This window comes from Miscanthus floridulus, chromosome 4, assembly GCF_019320115.1.
Source record: "Miscanthus floridulus cultivar M001 chromosome 4, ASM1932011v1, whole genome shotgun sequence".
NCBI classification, from domain to species: Eukaryota; Viridiplantae; Streptophyta; class Magnoliopsida; order Poales; family Poaceae; genus Miscanthus; species Miscanthus floridulus.
In genome coordinates, this window is record NC_089583.1 from 1359322 (window position 1) to 1379845 (window position 20524).

At 42.4% G+C, this 20524-nt stretch overlaps 1 protein-coding gene and 2 long non-coding RNA genes across 11 annotated transcripts; 2 read left to right on the top strand and 1 right to left on the bottom strand.

Annotated features, from left to right (window-relative positions):
- Positions 1–1517: 1517 nt before the first annotated feature.
- LOC136549283 (uncharacterized) lies at positions 1518–17517 on the top strand. 7 transcript variants are annotated; one of them, XR_010781861.1, is made up of 8 exons: positions 1523–1663; positions 1738–1973; positions 2687–3781; positions 3871–4019; positions 9632–9784; positions 14808–14972; positions 17239–17308; positions 17381–17517. It is a non-coding gene; the product is annotated as an uncharacterized lncRNA (long non-coding RNA). The 7 variants fall into 7 exon arrangements; XR_010781860.1 differs by lacking the exon at positions 3871–4019 and adding an exon at positions 6213–6448; XR_010781863.1 differs by lacking the exon at positions 3871–4019 and adding an exon at positions 10786–14373.
- LOC136549281 (uncharacterized) lies at positions 14528–19686 on the bottom strand. 3 transcript variants are annotated; one of them, XM_066540519.1, is made up of 8 exons: positions 19560–19686; positions 17456–19291; positions 17296–17373; positions 16912–17064; positions 16190–16501; positions 15922–16044; positions 15657–15744; positions 14528–14950 (listed from the first exon to the last, which is right to left on the bottom strand). In XM_066540519.1, the coding sequence occupies exons 2-8, from the start codon at positions 19145–19147 to the stop codon at positions 14775–14777; spliced, it is 2622 nt and encodes an 873-aa protein (XP_066396616.1). In that variant the 5' UTR covers positions 19148–19291; positions 19560–19686; the 3' UTR covers positions 14528–14774. The 3 variants fall into 3 exon arrangements, with proteins under 3 accessions (XP_066396616.1, XP_066396617.1, XP_066396618.1); XM_066540520.1 differs by having other exon boundaries at positions 17456–19342; positions 19560–19647; XM_066540521.1 differs by having other exon boundaries at positions 14813–14950; positions 15657–15698.
- On the top strand, positions 18567–19987 carry LOC136549284 (uncharacterized). Its single transcript, XR_010781866.1, has 3 exons — positions 18567–18704; positions 18861–18948; positions 19431–19987. It is a non-coding gene; the product is annotated as an uncharacterized lncRNA (long non-coding RNA).
- Positions 19988–20524: the final 537 nt, after the last annotated feature.

Sequence of the window (20524 nt, forward strand, 5' to 3'; positions counted from 1 at the left end):
ATAAAATGGTGAAAGGAAATGGAGATCGGGTAGGGATATGGACGGGTATTGGTGGGTGTAAGAGGTTGTGTTCCGTGGCCAACGGAGTATAGCTTGGTTACATTGTTTTCCCTGTCCGTGTCGGTTAAGGATCGGCCGTTGCATTGAATTCTAGTTAGGTCACAGACTTTTATTCTGAGCACATACTTGTTTGTGGGAGCAGGGAAGGCTCGTTGCTCTCTTATCGTGGGTTCCAGCTCTTTCCGTATCGACTGATTGGAGGCAGGGATGGTGGTGGTCTAAGCACCACACTGAGTTCGAGACTCAGATGTGGGGGCTTGGAGTCTAAGTTTGGACGGGGATCTAGACCCCTTGACAAGAGAGTGGTGGATTGGTCCTGTTTGTGTCTAGGGTACAAGCGGGGCGTGTGTTTTGGGGTACCCAGTTGGGCTACATTGGTTCATGAATCACCGTGTAATACGGTACGACTTGTCTACGATCTAGCACTATAGTAAAAACTGAAAGATAAAAGATGGTGAAATGGATCTGATTGCTCAACTCTTGTTTGAAGGTAGAACAGGTTCTTACATAGAATGGTTAGCTAATGAACTAATCATGACCGCTAATAAAACACATACATAAGGATTCACTACTAGTATTGCTTTTTACAAAAAGAAAACCCAGCAAACCATAAAGCTTATCATATCATTTGGAGTCAGAAAATTATTCCCACTAGTCGGGTAAGTCTTGCGAGTATATTGTATACTCAGAGTTTATTTACCCCTGTTGCAGGTGCAGCTTGAGGAGTGACTGTTGTGTGGAGGATTCTTCTGGTGGGCACAGACAGATCCTTGTATCTTATCGTTAGATATTTATTTTAATTCCGCTGTTTAAATTCCGCACTCTGAACTTGATATTGTAATAATGTATTTCCGAGAACTCTTGTTGTATGAAATGGACTAAGTACTGTAAACTCGTTCTTATTATTGGATCCTGGATGAAAACATGGAGTGTTCGAGTTCTTCCTTGGGGTGTGCTCGATGAAATCGTCTGGTGTAGCCAACTTTTGGGGTGCTTAGTGTCTAGTGGAAGACGAGTGCCTCCGAAAGGTGTTTTATCTCGGACGGTTCTGCCACAGTCTGTGACGCTCGATACATGATAATTTAAAAATCCATCGTAGATAACCTTCTATGATGGATGTTGGGGATATTATGACGAAATGGATCCATCATGTATCAACAGAATTCATGTAGTGTTTTTTTTATGAAATATGTGTGAAGTCGTGTTCTCAGAAATGAAAAAAACAAGACTCGACTTAACTATGTTTGGATGATTTTTTATATCAAGATGGAAGATCTTTTTATGATATAGTAAACTTCATATAGCTCATAGGATCCGCGCTGAGAGCTCTATGTTTTGTCACTATTCACCAATCGTGTGCAGCCACGTGGGCTCGTGCGTGTGTGAGCCTCAGTTTGGTCTCACTTCGTTCAATTGGGCCCTCCTGCTAACCCTCGCTCTCTCCGTCGGTCAAAGTAAAAAAAAGGAAAAATCCTCGCCCGGACTCGCGCCTCGCCGTCTCCATCCGTGCTTCTTCCTCTTCCTCTCCCTAGCTACGGTGCCTCTAGCTCCTCGGTTCTTCTAGCTCCGGTAGGGTTGCCTTTTTGCTCCGATTTCTGCCTAGGTTCGTGACTCCGTCGTTTTTTGTCCTCTGCTCTGTTCTTCAATTCCATATAACGCGCTCAGGCCGATCTGCAGAATTTTTGGGTCCTATGCGCTATGAAGGTTGCCTCATCGTCTCCTATCCTACGACCTTCTGCCGTCGTCGCTTCGTGCCCTGCGTATGTCTCCTTCGACCATGGCGACCTCCGTCCACGAGCACTCCGCTGCCACGACCTCGAGATCTCCACGAACCACGCTGCCTACAACACTAGCAGGCACGAACCAGCGCCGGCCTTGGCCGCGTCCTCCTCTGCGAGAACCCTCGCCATTTGGTATGTGCTCTCGAACAACCAAAGACTCATGGAATTAGATAATCAGTACAATCGCTACGAAATAGAAATTCCAGGCGTGGAATGACTCAATCATGTCAGGATTAGTTAGCATCCTTGGTGATACCAGTACGTGCAGTGGATTTTAGTAGATTTATTCCAGAAAATTTATCCATGGAATGGTATTGTCTCCTTTTCTTTTCGTTCAACGACCAAGATTAGAATGGATTTTTCAAGGTGCTAGGAACATGTCTCTTTTAGAATTGCTACTCGCATGCTCCTAGTCCTACTGTTCAACCAATGAGGCCTCACGGTCCTCTCCAAGAAGGTGACCTTCTTATCTGATAGGCTATTATAGCCTTATTATTAGGCCAAACATTCATCTTAATTTGGAGATTTGCCAATAACTTTGGTCCAATAATATTTTGCTTCACTAGGATCTGCAGAATGGAATGTGTGGCCTAAAATCAGGGCTCCCTTTTTTTTGTTGCATATTTTGCATCCTGTTTTTAGCAATAATTCATCGTCATTGCCATTTTATATGCAGCACGCTACTATGGCTTGCTTTGTGTAAATAACTAATTCACATTACTAATGGAGGATGCAGCATGTGTTACATGACCACAAAATCACGTAAACGAAAGATCAGGACTTAGGTTAGGTTCTCGCGTGTCATTTTGCATGGAAGGAATTGACGGCTTGATTTCTCCTTTTAGGTTTAATCGTAGAGAGGTCAGAGCAAATCTCAAAGGTGGGAATGCTGGCAAATGTAAATTCAGTTCTGACATTGAACTAGCAAAATTTATGTTCAGGATGCATGACTTCTTTATCATGAACTTGTGGTTCGGTTTAGCCTCAGATTCCCGGGTTCCATCACCTAGATTGGCTCTATGAAGCCTGGATTGAACACTCAAACTGACAAATATGTGTCATGTTCAAGCAATGTTATGTGCCAATGGCATTGCAGTGAAGGAAAACTCCATTTGCGGAGTGCCAGAACGATTTCATGTGAGTAGTTGCGGCACCATCTCTTCATGGTTGTATGCAGGGACCCTGATTTCAATGCCTTCAGTCTCAAGGTTCAAATATGGTGTCACTATTGGTTTGTGCATATTTTTTTTTAGTTCATACCAAACATTGCTAATCGATTTTTTTTCAGGAACCAATGGCCCAACGAATTGCTAATGTTGATGCTGAGTTTTCTATATACTCCTACTTCATATGATTAGGCCCTTTCACTTCTCAAGTTCGTGCTATGAGTTTTAGTATTTTTGTGTGTCAAGGTTGTGATAGAGTCCCAACTGCATACGGTCCTAATAAATTGGCGGATTAACCAAGCGAATGAAACATCAAAGCAAAAAATAAAAAATAAAAATAAAAATACTTAGGTGTGCATGAGGATTACATTGAAAAGTAGGTTTCCAAGCATAGGTCCATAATCATATCACCATGTCTAAACTGATTTACATGACAATACTGGTACAATGCCTCATATTAAGGTACATGAATTATATGCCAAACTTACTGCAGCTTAGCTTCATCATGTCACCATGTTCATTTCAGTACTCGCCGGTAATCTCATATTTTTAATATTGATCTATCCTTATGTACTGAGAAATGCTATGTGCCATTATTTGTTGATAATGCAGTACATTGTTTACTTGCTATTAATATTTTCAGGATTTATCTATATCCAACTATCTAACAGTGAAGGATATAAATTCTTACAGCCTTACAGGGTTTTCAGATGAATCATCTTTTGCAGACTATAGCAAATACCCATGAGGCTACGGCGGTCGTGTTGTCACCAGGTACTCAGTTGAACAGCACTTAGAAGTGATGAAGATCACTACTTTTCATCTTTGTCCTACAAGCAAGTGTCAAACATCCGATGTGACAGGGAACTTTATTCAAGCTATCCCAACACCTGGGTACAGTGTTTCTGACAGTCATGCAGCTAACGCTAACAAATCTCACCTGAGCTTTATGGCTCCCAATACAAACCGGCCCACAATGGCATAGGATACCTCATGGCAAAAACAAGCAAAGGTAAAATGGTAGCACCTCTTTAAAAGTAAAGCAAAAGGCTGATTGCTACAAGGACCACTGGCTTTCTATGGCAGCATTAGATGCCATTATCGTTTGTGCTGTTATATTATAGGCAAATTTGTGAGTTATTATACCAATTGATGGAAGAAATTAGTACTACTGACTAGTGAGGGCTTGTTATGCAGAATGTATCCTTTCTTGGTTGAGCAAAGCCAAAGTTATATGCCAAGTTTAGTAAGTGTGAATTTTGGTTGAGCAAAATACCTTTCTTGGGTCATGTCTTATCTAAAGGTGGAATTTCTGTAGACCCATCTAAAGTACAAGAGGTCATGGATTGGAGGGCTCTGACTTCGGTTCATGAAGTTCAGAGTTTTCTAGGGTTAGCAGGTTACTATCATCGTTTTATTCCTAATTTCTCTAAGATAGCTAAGCCCATAATTAGACTACTTTAGAAGGATGAAAAGTTTAGTTGGTCGCCAAAGTGTGAAAGTGCTTTTCACACCCTAAGGACCTTGTTAATTACAGCTCCTGTTCTAGCACAACCCAACATTGAAAAGGCTTTTGATGTGTTCTGTGATGCATCGGGTATAGGAATAGGGTGTGTGCTCATGCAACAAGGTCGAGTTATTGCCTATGCTTCTCGGTAGTTGAGAAAGCATGAAGTCAATTACCCTACACACGATTTAGAGCTTGCAGCAGTTGTTCATGCGTTGAAGATATGGAGACATTATTTGTTGGAAAACGTATGTCACATATATACTGACCATAAAAGTCTTAAATACATCTTCACTCAACCTAAGCTGAACATGAGACAGCGAAGATGGTTAGAGCTAATCAAGGACTACAATTTAGAAGTGCACTACTATTTAGGAAAAGCCAATGTTGTAGTAGATGCACTTAGTCAGAAATTTCATTGCAACACTTTGGAAGCATTGTTAGAAAATGGATTTAATTTGTTACATCCTGTTGTGCTGCACAATATCACTGTGAGTTGCTCACTTGAGAGCAAAGTCATAGAACTACAGAAGATAGATGTAGGTGTATCTCACATCAAGAGAAAGATGAAAGAGCAAGGAACCAAGCATTTTAGGTTAGATGAAAAAGGTGTGCTATGGTTTGAGGTGCGACTTGTGGTACCGAAAGACTGTGAGCTTAGAAATCAAATTTTAGATGAAGCTTATTCATCCAAGTTATCTATCCATCCGTGTAGTAGCAAAATATATCAAGATTTAAAAAACCCATTTTTGGTAGACCAAGATGAAGAAAGAGATCGCCACCTATGTCGCTAGGTGTGATAATTGCAATAGAGTAAATGTCGTTCATTTGAAATCTGCTGGATTACTTCAGCCATTGCCTATCCTAGGCTAGAAATGGGAGGAAATAAGTATGGACTTTATTACAGTCCTTTTGGTGACACAACAAGGTCACGATTTCATATGGTTCATTGTAGATCGTCTCACCAAGTCAGCATATTTTATACCGATGAACACAAGGTATCACGTGGGAAAGTAGGCTGAGTTGTATGTTTCTTTGATCATGAGGCTACATGGAGTACCCAGGACCATAATCTCATATCGGGGACCACAGTTTATAGCTCGTTTCTAAGAACACTTGCACCAAGCATTGAGGACTAAATTAATCAGAAGTTCAACATATCATCCACAAACTTTGAGACAGACCGAGCAAGTGAACCAAATCTTAGAAGATATGTTGAGAGCTTGTGTTATATCTTCCAAGGGTTCATGGGAGAAATGGCTACCTTTAGCCGAGTTCTCCTACAACAATAGTTATCAAGCGAGCATCAAGATGGCTCCTTTTGAAGCCTTGTACGGTCAGAAATGTAGAACTCTTTTGAATTGGATTGAGCCCGATGAAAGAAGATACTTTGGCATTGACTTTGTCACCGAAGCTAAAGAGCAGGTACGCATTATCCAACATCATATGAAAGCAGCTCAGTCCAGACAAAAGAGTTATGCTAATAAAAGAAGAAGACCACTAACTTTTGAAGTGGGAGACTATGTATACTTAAAAGTGTCACCCATGAAAGGAGTGCAGAGATTTAGAGTAAAAAGAAAGCTTGCGTCTAGATATGTGGGGCCATACGAGATTATTGAACGAAAAGGAAATGTCGCTTACAAGTTATAACTTCCTCCAGAAATAAGTGTGATATTCGATGTCTTCCATGTTTCTCAGTTGAAAATATATCTTCGTATACCTGAGGAAGCCATTGCACCGACCAACATTAAGCTCCAATCGGATTTGACGTATGAAGAGAAACCAATCCGAGTGTTAGAAGAGATGGAAAGAGTAACACGAAGCAAGATCATTAAGTTTTACAAAGTGGTGTGGAATAACCACAGTGAACAAGATGTCACATGGGAACGGGAGGATTACTTACATGAGGTTTATCCCACCTTTTATGAAGAATGGTAGGTCTTGCAATTCTCAGGATAAGATTTCTATAAGAGGGATGGGTTGTAACACCTTTGTGTTAAGCATTGCAATTAACACTTGCATTTCATGAGCACAAGCATCATCCAAGCATTCATGAACAAGAGCATATGAAAATTCATCTCCTTATGCATTATCACATGAAATGTTAACTTATATATATGTTTATGCTTGCATTCATGTATGACCAATGTATGAAATGGTTGTGAGGTCATGAAAACCCCTTAGACACATCTAGGATGGCAAATGGAACAATGTTTGTATTCATGACCTAGGCCAATTTTGCTTCTAAGTGTTGGTTTCATTTGAAATGTCATTTTCATGATGCTAGTTTGACTAAAGTTGAACAGTAGCTTAGATTGTTTGCATGGTTGTGTGACCTAAATAAAAATTGTAGTACTTGACTAGAGTAACAACTTTTATTTTTGGGTCAAGGTCTAATTCAATGCATAGCATGCTCAAAAATAGCTCACAAATATCAACATAATGTTGTTTTGAGACTTGAAAAATTTTCTAAGTGTTGAAACAATTTTCAGTTTTAAAGTACCTCACTTTGGAGCAATGTAGTTTGTTAACTAGTGACAATTAAATGATAGTCCTTAAAGCAAAGTTGGAGATCTCATGTAGCTCTACAACTTTTATTAAGGAAGTTTTTGTAGTGGACAAACGGATTAGATAATATAGCATTGTTAACTTGCACATTCAGTCAGTGATGGCGGTGCCAAAACTCGCGCCCGTGCGCGGTGTCGTGGCCGACCGGCCACAGGCCGTGGCCGCTGTGTGTCGGTAGCACATCAGCGTTGGCCTAGCTGGTTAAGAATGAGCATGCACTTAAGCGCCATGCACCCACCGCACCCGCCCTCGCCTTCTCCCTCTCGCTCTGCTCTCCGCAACGTCGCGCCAAGCACCGTCGTAGCCACTCATCGCCGATGCAGCCTCACTGGCTGATTCGTCTTGGCCATAGCTACTATGCCATCCACTCCACCTCCTCAAGCCACCAGCACCACCTACCGACCATAGGTAGAGCGGCATTTTGCCTCGCTACAGCTGCCGCCATCATCAGAGCATCGCCGCGCTCGTGGCTCACTGTGGCCTCGCCATCCCACTGCATCAGAGGCCTTCGTTTTCTTTGGTCCAGCACCATGCTAGAGTATAGAAGCTTAGGCCAGAGTTAGGGATGATGCCACCACGTGACGGCACTGAAACGAGCCACCGCTCCGCCCGCGCCCGCCATTGCCATCGTGGCACTCGAGCTCGCTACTGTCAAATTGGTTCACCATCTCCCTCCTTTCTCATGCGCCTTAGATCGAGTAACTCTAGGCCTCGCTAATGTCATGACGGAGACTCGCCTTTCACTGCCGTTTAGTCAAAACAGCATAAGCACTACCATGCTCCATGCGCCGCCGCACGGCCATGCACGCGACCGAGCTCACCGACGCCACCCCGAGCCCTCACCTATGCCGTGTAGCTTCGCTTGGTTAGCAGGATGGAGTAGCCATCCTCACCTGAGTGTGCTATAGACGGAGATGGCCGGCGTACCGCCGCCGACCTTCGTCGTCTTCCACGGCCGTCGTTGAGCTTGCTACGGCGAGCCACCGAGCAAACTAAGCCTACCAGTCGATGTGCGTGGATGAGATGAGTGCGGTGGTGAAGACGCTACCGTCGAAGACCTAGCCGTCGGTGAGTTCTCACCGATCAGCGTCGTCCTCTGTTTTGTTCTCACTAACGGGTGGGTCCCCGTTGACCGTGGGCCCCGGTTGTTAGTTTATGTGATGTTTGATTTTCTGATTTATTTTTCTAGATTTGAATGCATGTTTCAAAAATTCATATCTCAAGCTAGGAGTTTCCAATTTTGGTGAACCGAATTTTGTTAGTTTCATCTTGAAGTGTAGTATTTGATAAAAATATAACATGCACTATTTCTAGTATTTTTCTAGGAGAATAAAATGCAGCTAGATAAATGCTTTTTAAATGGTTTTTATCTTGTAAATTGCATAACTTGAGCTAGATAGGTGATAAAATTGTGATTTCAATTTGTTAGTCTTATGTTGACATGCTCTAGCTAGGAAAAATACTAAACTTGCAGTGGTCATACTTTGAATATGGTCTTCATATTTAATCCTAATTAATTACTGGTTTCTACTGAAATTTATTGGGGTAAAAATACATAACATATGATCATGTAATTTTTTACACAATATTCTTATGCTTGGAGGAATGTAAGAAAAATATTAAATCTATTGCTTAATACTTTTCACTATGCTAAACTATTTTTGCTAAAATGAGCCTATGTAACTTGTCATTTTTGTAGAGGTAGTTGTACTCATCCAAATGGCATGACATTTGTACAATAGACTATTGAGGTTATTTGTAGGCTACTATAATTTTATCAGAATTTATTAAGTACTAGAAATAATTATCCTTTAAATCACCTTATTATCTAAGGAAATTAATAAATGGATATAAATAATTTAGGTATGTTTAACCATAATGTTTTCTATGGTGCTTGAGATGCATAGGATCTGTTGATGTTATTATTAAGGCTTAAAGGCAATTGGTTGTATGCAACTAGTTAGTTATTGCTTTCTACTTCAACTAGATGGCTGCATGTATAGTTTTAGTTGAGTTGATAATTTCATGATGATGATGGTCTTTTCTGTAAAACTTATTAACAACAAAGTTGTAGATAACTTACCGATATACCTTGTGTTAAATTTTCATAGTCATAGGCCTTATGGTTTAAGGATTTTGGCTATTAGAAGTCTGCTGTCAGGAATGCTTGCTCTTTGGACATATCTTAAGGATTGATTGTTTTCACCTAGATAACTATTGAATCATATTATGATGATTAAAAAAAAGTTGTGGGGAATTTCATAAGCTTTCCATAATGTCCATAACCATATTGTTTTGATATGTATAACTCCAGTTATGGTTAAAACAAGTGGCTGTTGTCTTGTAGTTCAGAAAATAATTTACATAAGTGTTTGTTTAGTTATTAGAAAAGAGATATGTATCTACTCAGTAAAATAAGATGCAACTTGTTATTACTTGATGCAAGATCATTGAAAACACTTACGAGGATGCATTCATTACATCATATCATATTATACATGTCATCATATATGTATTCATGATATCTTAATTCATGCTCATGCATATAGGATCATCCGAAGAAATAACGCTGTTGGAGTTTAACAAAGAAGAGGAGGAGGACCAGTAGGAGACGCCTTAGGCCGCAGATCCAGGAGAAGAGGAGTAGACTCTCGAAGATCTCCCTGAGTACTCGAATCACCAGCCAACCTCTTTCCTCAAAGGCAAGCTCCAGAGCATTCTAAGTCTCCCATGTTTTACAAAATATCACTTGAATCCTTTATTTTTGATGCATTAGGTTATAAGAATTGATTGAAAACACTTGATGCATAGAACTACCTTGTCCAGTTACATATACCTTTAACCCTGTGTAGGTCTAGGATCGAATATATGCTTAGCCATGCTTAGACCGGTAGAAGTCGGGTGATTTCCTATCACTTGCGAGATATAGATGGATACCAAAGCACGGTTGACTATATTTGCTATCGTGAAAAAGAACCATAGGGTAATGTAAATGGAGGTCAAGCAGAGTCTATGTGTAGGTGGACTCATGTGATTCCGTCTACGCCGATTAAGGATCGTACCGTTGTCGGCACTTCTAACAAGATTGAATGCATGCCTCTCACTTAGCTGGCCGGATAACTCGTTTCGACCGTGAAGCCGAGTAGCTTAACTCAGACCGGGCCCCGTTTTGTTAGAGTGCACACTATGGATGGTAGTAAGGATATGCGGGGAGCCAGACATAAGGCCAAGGGTAGGCCAGGCCTAAACATCCTGGTAGCTGGTTGTCCCTAATTGTGCGTTGCTAGGTGAACCCGTGAAATGTTGACCTAAGTTGTACCAAAGGTGACCTAAGGTGACCGTTGATCTGGTCTGTCTAGGTTTATGTTAGGAATAAATTTTCAGCTGGTTGAAATCGATTTGAATCACCGTCTCTCCTAGACAGTGAGAAACTTGGCTAGCCCCAATATCGTAGTAATTGTGTTATGAAATGTGGTGGTTTGAATGAACATGGAATTACTACACCGGCTATGGTTACTATTGTATGCTACTAAATGATATACCACATGTTTGGCACAGGCTAGCTGCTAATCTAGAGATGAATAGCTATAATTAACTTGATGACCAAAGTATAATTCCATGGAGTCACCTTATTTTTTGTTTATAACGGGTAAGTCTAGCTGAGTACCTTCTTGTATTCAGGGTTTTATTCCTATTGTTGTAGATGGTACAATTTGTCATGGCTATTGCAAGAACTGCTTCTGTCCCGCCGTAGATAAGGAGTAAGCCCTGGGCAAGCATCTCTTAATAATCCTTCTTATATGCTTTTGGGGGAGTGTGATCATGAACTGGCACTATATATTTAAACTATGATGGCAGATGTTAATTTCAAACTTTAAATTTGCTTCTGCTACTATTTACTAAACTTGGTTTGTAATAACATTAATTCGTACTCTGATGAATGAACTCTATTTGTGAACCTTATGTAACATATGACATGTATGTTGAATTATGTACGGTCTTGGTTGTATGTTGATGGTTAATCGAGACCCGTCGTGGTACTCAACGGACTACCGGGTTTATATGGGCTTAAGTATAACAGTGCGACCGCTTGCGGGCTGTCATTGTACTTGTGCTCTTATAAATTGGTCGGTTCTGCTACAGATTCCACGCTTCAAATTAACTCTATGCTCTAGTTAGTTTGAGGTGGTTTTAAAGACATGGTATTATCTTTTTTAAGGTAGAAAAAATTCAATAAATACTTGACAACGGCTAACTTTCTAAAAATTTAGAAATAGGTTGGCACATGACGAATCCGAACAAAATATTTAACGCTCACGAAGACATCTTCATGAACTTCAACAAATTGGGTTTATCTCTAAAAACTTCTAGAAAATTTCTAAAATATTCTAATCGATGTATAAACATGTTTCTTTTTAAAAAAAAAAACTTTGCACGACAGAAACATAAGATGTAACCAGCATGAAATATAATGCAACATACATTAGTGCCGAGTGTATTTATGCTATGCATATTTGTACTAGTTGCTTGTTATGTCTTCCGTTGCCTAAAGTTTTCAAAACACATTTATATGTCCGTTAGAATGTTTTGGGATTTTTTTTGGATTCCTTTTCTACTATCCTAGACCTAAGTTTATCTTTTCCAAAATATCTAGAGATATTCTCACGAGCTATAAATATTTTTCTGATTTATCATATCCCAATCTATCTTTATATACTTTTTGAAATTTTCAAAAGTTTAGAGATATTTTCGGTATTTTAAAAACATTATCAAGCATTTGTTAATTTTTTTCATAATAAAAAGTATAAAGCCATCTTTTGAAACTGAGACAATTTAAACGGTTTTGAGAGCTCTGGGATACGATACAGCCTGTTCGACAGCGTGTATCTGGCTTATAAGCCTTGTCTTATCAACCAATGAATAATATTTTTCTCTCACACCAAACCAGCCATAATACTTTCAGTCATGACTTATAAGCCAATTCAGCCAAAACGAACAGACAATCGTCGATAGTACAACAGCTAGAATAGATTTTTGGGATTTTCCCCGAAGAAACTTCGCGAAAACATCACGCGACCACAGACCACACCGGCCTCTTCTAGTCCTACCAACAAACGCGGCCAACCACCTGGTTTTCTGCTCCCGCCGCGCTCCCGCTCCCGCTCCGCCCCCGCACCGCCGGCCTGTAGCCTGTTCCTTCGTCTCCGGTGGCCCCACCACCGCCACTGGAAGAGACAAAGTAAAGAAGATCAATTTTTTTGGGTTATTTTGATTCAAAGCCCTTATAATTTTCATGCTTTGAAAATTTATCATTACAATTCAGCTATTTGAAAATTTGCCATTATAATTGTTGAAGTTGCTGATAATTGTCATTATAGACGTATCCAACGCTCTTAGACCCACCTGCAGGTGTTGCATGCATACTGTATTTCCGTATGGACCGAATTGCCCCTGTGGACAAAAGGATAAGGTCCGATTCCTATCAGCTCGATTTAGCGTTTCAGTCGTACGTGTCCGTGGCTGAACAAGGCCGGGGGCGTACTGGCTTTCCAGCAGCCTCGATTCAGGTCTCACCGGCGGCGGCTTTGTAGACCGGTGCAGGCTGCCGGTCGCGGCATGCGAGCAGTCGCGGGTGGGCCGTCACTGCGGAGGCAGGTGTGGCGGTGGCGGGCGCAGGTGATGCGGCGGAGGCGGGCGGACGCTGCGGAGGCCGTCGCGGCAGGCGCAACTAGCGCGGCGGGCGGACGCTGCGGAGGCAGTCGTGGCGGGCGCAACTGGCGCGGCGGGCGGACGCTGCGGAGGCAGTCGTGGCGGGCGCAGCTGGCGCATGCGGTCGCTACGAAGGCAGGTGCTGCAGCGCTGGTGGCTAGAGCAGGCACTGCTTCAGCAAATGCAAATGCTGTTTTCTGAGAAACCTGAACACAAATTCCTTCAAAGGTACAGCACAATTCACGCCTGAACTTATCAAGCACAGTACATAGGCCAAAATTGACAAATCAAAAGCCGTTGAAATGGTAATCATACCACGTAATACAAAAGATTTCATTAGAACAGAATCACAAACTGAACATGCTAAAGGCAGCAACTACATTCAGGCATTCAGGTCAAGAGTAGACAGGAGGCAGTGAGCATTTAGAACAGAGAGACATTCAGAGCAGCAGCATGGCTGGGAGGGTAGAGAGACATTCAGAGCAGCTAACATTCAGAGCATTTAGAGAAGAGAGACATTCAGAGCAACTCGCCGCAGCTCGCTGAGAAGAGGACGCGATGACTGTAGGTCTTCTCGTCAGTGTGCAGCAGAGCTTCAAGCTGAGGGCAACTGGAGACACTCCTTCTGGAGCTGTGCGAGCGAGATTCAGTGGAGCCACGGGCAGAGGCAGGGATGGCCGGCAACCATGGGCAAGGTCGTTGCCGTGGGGTGGTCCAGAGGAGCTCACCGGCACATCCAAGCCACGACGCGGTGCAGCGGCGCGGTGGCCGAGGTCCATCCGTGGTCGCCGTGACGCACTGCCGCGCGGGCTCGGCAAGGCACGAGCCGGCGGCGGCTCCTGCTGCCCGTGCGGATGGGGGTGGTCAGCAGGGTCGCCGGGTGTCGGGCCAGGGCGCGGCGCGCAAGTGGGCGGCCGGGAGATGCCCTGCAACGTAGGAGAACAGCCGTTGGTGCCTCCCGGAGCTTCCCCTTAGTCGCCATGGCCGAATCTGCAGCGAGGAAGACGGCGAGTGGCGGCTGGTGGCCAGGATGCCTTATCCTTTTGTCCACAGGGGCAATTCGGTCAATACGGAAAATACAACATGCATGCAACACCTACAGGTGGGTCCAAGGACGTTACCATAATAACAATTATCAGCAACTTCAGCAATTATAATGACAAATTTTCAAATAGCTAAATTATAATGGCAAATCTCCGTGACACGAAAATGGTAATGGCATTGAATCAAAATAACTTTTTTTTTTCCTCCCACGGATCCACGGTCACTACCCCCAACGTACGGCGCACCAGCTCCTCCGCTCGACTGCTCCCGCATCGTCGCACGCAAATCCACAGTTTGGATTTTGGAGACACCATTCAGACGCCGAAGCCACCCACGGTGCCAAGTCAGGTAGGTGGGTCGCCACTGGCAGCGGCCACCGCGCTGGTCGTGGTCGTGGTCGGAGGCGAGGCACTAGTGGCCGGGGTCACGGTCAGCGCCAGGTCGATGGCACCATTTTTTCTCCCGCTCTCAAGATGCTCGACGAAACGCCGGAGTCGTTGATGCGCTTTTCAGCAAGCCCCGCTTCTTTGGCTGGCAGGTACATGACTTCAGTTCTGCTGCCTCGATATATTTTGTTTTGTTCCTCCGCGGGAATCGACTGCGTATTGATTTTAGCGAAGCATTCAAATTTACATATTATAAAAGAATAGGCAAATATTTGTGAAAGTTCTAGTCTCATTTGGATCTACAGGTTAAGTAACAACACAGCAGATTTTTTTCTCTTTTTTTTTTTATAAAAAAGTAACAACACAGCAGCATTCAAATTCAGTACATGGGGGTGCCAAATCAATGTACACTGCCCGTATTTAACTTTGGGGAAACTGGGGTTTACATTTTCATGCTGAGACTTGATACTAGTTTCAGAACAAATATCCATGACTGTGTCATGCTCTGGGAGGTAATATGTATACAGATGCAGAGCGTTGTCCATGCAGATTATTAACGCGGAGATTCCCTCTGGCTTGCTTCTAGGATGGCACGAAGACGAGATGCAACTTCGGTGAACGAAGGGCGTCTCTCAGGTTCAGTTGACCAGCATTGTTCCATCAGTTTCCTCCATTCTGGGTTACATGAAGTTGGCACTGGTGGCCGTAGTGTGTTGCTCAAAATACCCCCTGCATACCACGCAGACAAAAGGTATGGTACATTATTCTGTATCCTTAGACACCATCGCTATCTGTATGAGAATGCATCCAGAAGAATATGCAAATCTTTATATCAATTTCTTGAATCCAGCAACTTCAATAAGGCTGCTGGTTTTCAACACTAGGCCTGGACTGGCTAGTTAGTTGACTCCTAAAAACTAGGACATAGTCCAAGCTATCTTTGGCACCATTGACAACCCAGACAAAAATATTTCCTGGAAGTTCTTTATGATAACTTTGATGATTTTGGAAATCAAACTGGTCAAGGCACAACATTTCACCAACCTGGGCTTCTCAGTCAAGTGAAATATAGAATGGGGTGATAGGAAATTTATATGAGGGAGTGTTAATGCGTCATTCTGGCTTTATGGATATAATATAATGGATATATGTTATTTCATTGGTTGTGTGGTAATGTGAGCATCAGTAATCTATGAAATGAGACAGCAAGTGGCATATAAAAACTTTCAAAAAGCCTCTAGTTGTGTGAAATCAATAGCTGCTGTCCATACATTGAATGCTGTGGTTGTGGCCTGTGGGACATCAAGTTGCTTTGAAAGTCCATATTTTAAATTTGCATCAAGCAAATCACTCATACTCATACATAGGATGCTGTCAGCAACAAAGGTGTGGTGTCCTTGTTCAGAAGTAAGGTTTCATCTTAACATAAGCATACCTATCACTCCTCCATAGTGCATGCCATCATATGGATCCTCGCCTGTGATAATTTCCCACATTACAATGCCAAAAGAATAGACATCAATCTGTGCCAACACAAAAAAAAACATGTATTTGGTCTAGCAATTAGAAAAAAGAATGTCCATGTAGGAACCAAGCAATTCACCTTATTATTTCTGTCTGCAACTTTGCATTGGTAAACTTAAATTTTGGTGAATTTCTTGCTGTTAGGCTTTAATTATGTCAAAGAGTCAGAACAGTACCTTTTCAGATACTTTAGTGCTACTCATTGTTAGCAACTCTGGGGCCATCCATGGTAGTGTTCCTCTCATTCCACCAGAAACAAGGGTGGCTTGTTTCATCTTCGATAAGCCAAAATCAGCAACCTGTAGTAATTGATTCTCCGTTATGTGCATCAACTCCAGCTGTATGCTAAATTTCAGCTTTCATGCCATACTGAACTTATCTTTTGTCAGCAATGCATTTAGAACTTGAGATGAAACAAATTTTACTGAGTTGTGTACAACTTACCTTGCAAATGGGACGAGATGGATCCTTAACATTCACTAGCAAGTTATCACATTTCAAATCAAAGTGGACAATGTCCTTGGAGTGCAAGTACTCCATCCCAATGGCTGCATCCATTGCAAGCATTATCCGTTTGCGCCAATCAAGATACTTGTCCTTGCGAAGGAGGACTTTCTTGAGAGATCCATTGACCATGAATTCTGTTACAGTAGCTAATGTTGCCTCAGGTCCGTTATTTACAACTCCATAAAATGCCAGAATGTTCGGGTGGTGAAGTTTCGAGAGGATGGCTGCTTCTCTCCAAAATTCCGTAATCTGCATGTTTGCACATGTTGTATTTCTTATGATGGATAAAGCAACAGTCCTTGTGTTCTTTTGATTAACATTTAGTGAGAGTAATTTCTATATAGAATATTTGATTCTGAATCCTGTATCAAGATAATAAATCTGTGGTTGCTAGCTAATATTTGCGGCCAAACATAGCAGCCAGCTGACTGCTTGTCCTGTATGGTTCATGTCCAATAACATGCTGTTTAGGTTGTTTAGAGGAGAATGGAATCAGGGATATGTAACCTTATTTCTCGGTTCAGATAATAATATGAAACATCAGTACATAACATGATACCCTTGAAGAATATTGACACTGGGTTATACCTCTTAAACTGACCATGGACAAGACCCTTGGCTGTGCCCTCAAAAAATGCTGGTGAATTATAGAGGCTTACCAGCTTATCGGCTTGAGGTGATGGTAACATAAAGCAACTATTCTTTATCCGTTTAATAGCAACATCAGTCCCCTTCCATTTTCCATGGAAAACTGTTCCGAATGCACCGGATCCCATCTCACGGAGATCTTCGAGGTCCTCATTGCTTATTATCTGCCATATATGTCACTAATTTCAGGAATAAGTACTGCATAATTTCTATTTATTGCGGAAATGTAGGAATTTCCTTGGATTATTTGCTTATAAACCCTTTCTTTTGTATACACGCATTAAATCTTGTTTTACGAACCAATTATCATTTTTACCTGTTTCTTTTGATCCTTTCAGTTATTTTTCCTGAGCTTCAAGTGGCTATGTTACATATTACAGAAGTTGACTACAAACCTGGACATTACTTGTAAGACCTCTGCCCAAATCTTCATTTTTCAGACTATCTTGTTCACTGTTCTTGGTTTCATGTTCCTACCAGGGAAAACATATTTTTAAGTTATGCAGCAAGGTAATATTTTCAAATCAGCATATAAAAAGAAATGCGCCGATGTACTTCATGCTCTGAGATCAACGGTGCGATGTTGTCTTTAGCTTCTTGTGGCAGAACTATGATCTGAGGACTATTAGCACCAACTGACCGAGACTTGATCACTTTTGACGGTTGTTCATTGGGCCGTTCTTGTTGTCTCTCGCTCAAAGCACGCACTAGAGTATTTGGTTTCGGCTCAGTTCTCTTGTCTGAAGATGTAAAAGGGCTAGAAAGTAATGTTTCACTGCTATTGCTGGTAGTCTTGGATGGATGATCTTTCTCTGGAGTGTTACCACACGTATTAGGAACTGCAGGCTGTTGCTGCTTCATGCTGATGATTGCAATTGACTTCTCCATAGTATGCAAGTTTGAACTGATGTCCATATCATCATGGCAGTGCATAGGAGAAGCAGACTCAGGACTATGTTCGGGTATCTCCGTCTTATTATGCAATTGAAAGTTGTTGTTATTTCTTGGTGGTTCTGTTGCTGCTGCTGAATGAGATATACCTTCTTCCTGGGTGCTATTCCTTTCTGGTCTCATCTTCTTATTATCAGAGCTTGTTTGTTGATTCACCGTTTTCTGGGAGCCCCTTGATGAAGATTCAAGTATAACAAACACGGATTGATTTGTATGGGGTGTTGGACTTGAATTAGATGATGATATGTTCACATTGCTGTTGTCTAGTGGTATCAGCAGCTCTTTTCTCAGTGATCCTTTTTCCTGAGATCCTGTAGCTTGATGGCCCTTTCCAGTTATAGCTGTAGTAGTTTGCTGCATTTCTGGCTGATGTCTTGAGACGGCATGATCACTACTGGTCCCTCTCGTAGCTGCATGTGTGGATTCAGATGGCACACATGGACCAAAGTGAACATTTCTACCAGAGGTGATCAGGTTGCCTTCCCTGTTTTGCACATTATCTTTTCTGGCCTTCCGTGTCAGGAATTTTGGTGTTGGAAGTGTCTTCTCCAGCGGCCCACTTGATGTTTTTGGCAGTTCTACAACGATCCCTTGCAAGGGCTTGCCTTTGATGTGCATTGAATATTCCTCTTCCATGCCTGCCGGCAACCTATCCTCTTTGGCGCCAAGCATCACCTGATCTAGATCACTGGCTGACGTGCTCCCAAGGCTGTGCATTCTTGATGCCACAACTGGTGCGGCGAGTCCATTGACGAGAGCAATGAAGTGTGCTTCCTTTTCCTCCTCGGATGATGAGCGTGTGACAAGGAAGTGCACACCATGCTCATCCTCGTTCGCGGAGAAAAGGTACATGGTAAGTCTCTCTCTGCTTGCTTCTAGAAATATGCACTCATCAATCATGTTGCGAAGGTCATCTTCAGAGGTGATGGAAATGAGCATGTTCAGTTGCTCCCCTGGGAGATGGTACTTGATCGTGTGATCCCGCCTGATTAGCTTTGTTGTCTTGCAGGTCAGCTCGCGCCATGACATGTCCCGGTCAATCCGAACCAGATGCCTCTCGCCACCAACATACCGGAGCTCCCCGTCACTTGGCCTTGGTAAGAACACGCCGCCAAAGCTGCAGATGAACTTTATCTTCTTTCGCTGAACTTGATAAGGGTTTGGAGGGATTTGCTTCCATGATGCTTGGCTGCTGCTGCTGCTGCTGGTGGTGGTGCCACCGAATGGAGGACTTGTTGGCAGCTGCTTTTGGGGGTTTTGTTCGTAAATGTTGAACACTTGTTCTCTCCAGTCCATGTTGCTGATTTTGAGAGTGCCTGAACTGAAGTTAGTAGTTCAGTTCATGTCTCTGAGGTGCTAGCACCTATAAATCTGTGGTCCTAGGTTGTTGACGGCAAAACTACTAGGAACCTTTAACTGGTAGGTCCAGGGCCTTGATTCCTGTCCAGTCATAACATAACAGGGACGATAAGAACCTTGTTGAGCACCGAGCTAGAAATAGATGGCAACACGAGATCAACCGAAAAAAGGAAGCAAAAGAAGAATCATAAGTGCTGCTTTTTGTTTGTGTATTTTTCAGGCGGATGGGAGTGTTTTTTTTTTCTGGGAATTAGCATGGAACAATACGGAAACTTGAATCTAAGTATCAAAGTGGAAGGCAGGCATGCTACACGCAGTGAGAAAGCAGAAGAGAAGCCACTGAACTGACCTGATCTCTGACCTCTGGGTCTCAGCTGACGGGTTGCTGCTGGCAGAGGTGAGAGCTGAACATGGCCAACTCAAGCCTGTGCTGTTTTGCTTCAGTTGTGACTTGTGAAGAAGCTGCCTGTTCTGGCTGCTGATATGCGCATAAGAGTGGGCAGGAGTTGTTGTTGGCTGACTCAGCTGTCTGTGATTGATTGGATCGGCGGCACCTTGATGACCTCCAGTCGGTTGACCGCGGGCAAGGGCAAACCGGCCAAGAGCCCAAGAGGGCTGGGCGGCTGGCTATTGTCTGGTGATAAGAATTAAGAAATAATACTAGAATGCCTTTGCCTGTCACTGTTTGCATGATGTGGCCAGCGTTACTCAAACTTGTCACTGCGAGGATGATGATACTCGAATAATACGGCTGCCCATTGCCCAGTTGACAGCCAATCATCCAGGCCTTTCTTTTTGCAAATATATTTTTTAGAATCTTTCTTTTTAATGAGTTGCAGACTAGCATCTGGTAGTCCTCGGTGGGGGAAAAAAAATTAGCACCCGGTTCAAATCAATTTTCATCTCCCGCCCTATAAATTTGAGGTAGGTTTATATATAAACTTCAGAAAGTGGTGGAATGTCAAATTTCAAGCTAAATAGCCTAATTTATTAAGTAGATTTTAATTCCTTCGAATGAAAAGATCCAAACGGCCCCTAAGTGGCTCATTCAAGTTTATGGTTGGATGTACAGTGAACTTGACAAGAATATGGAAAAAGTTTAAGGACCAAAATGGTGCATTTCAATCTATAGTTTATCTGGGCTTGTTTTTAGGGTTTATCGTGTGTTTTTTTTGGAAAAAATAAAAACCGTACATATGGGACTGAAAACAGTTTGTACTGTTTTAGCAATTTATCGTTCTTTGCCAAACAAATAATGATGATATTACTACTACTATATTTGCTTCCTATTTGCGCCTATATATACTTACAGAA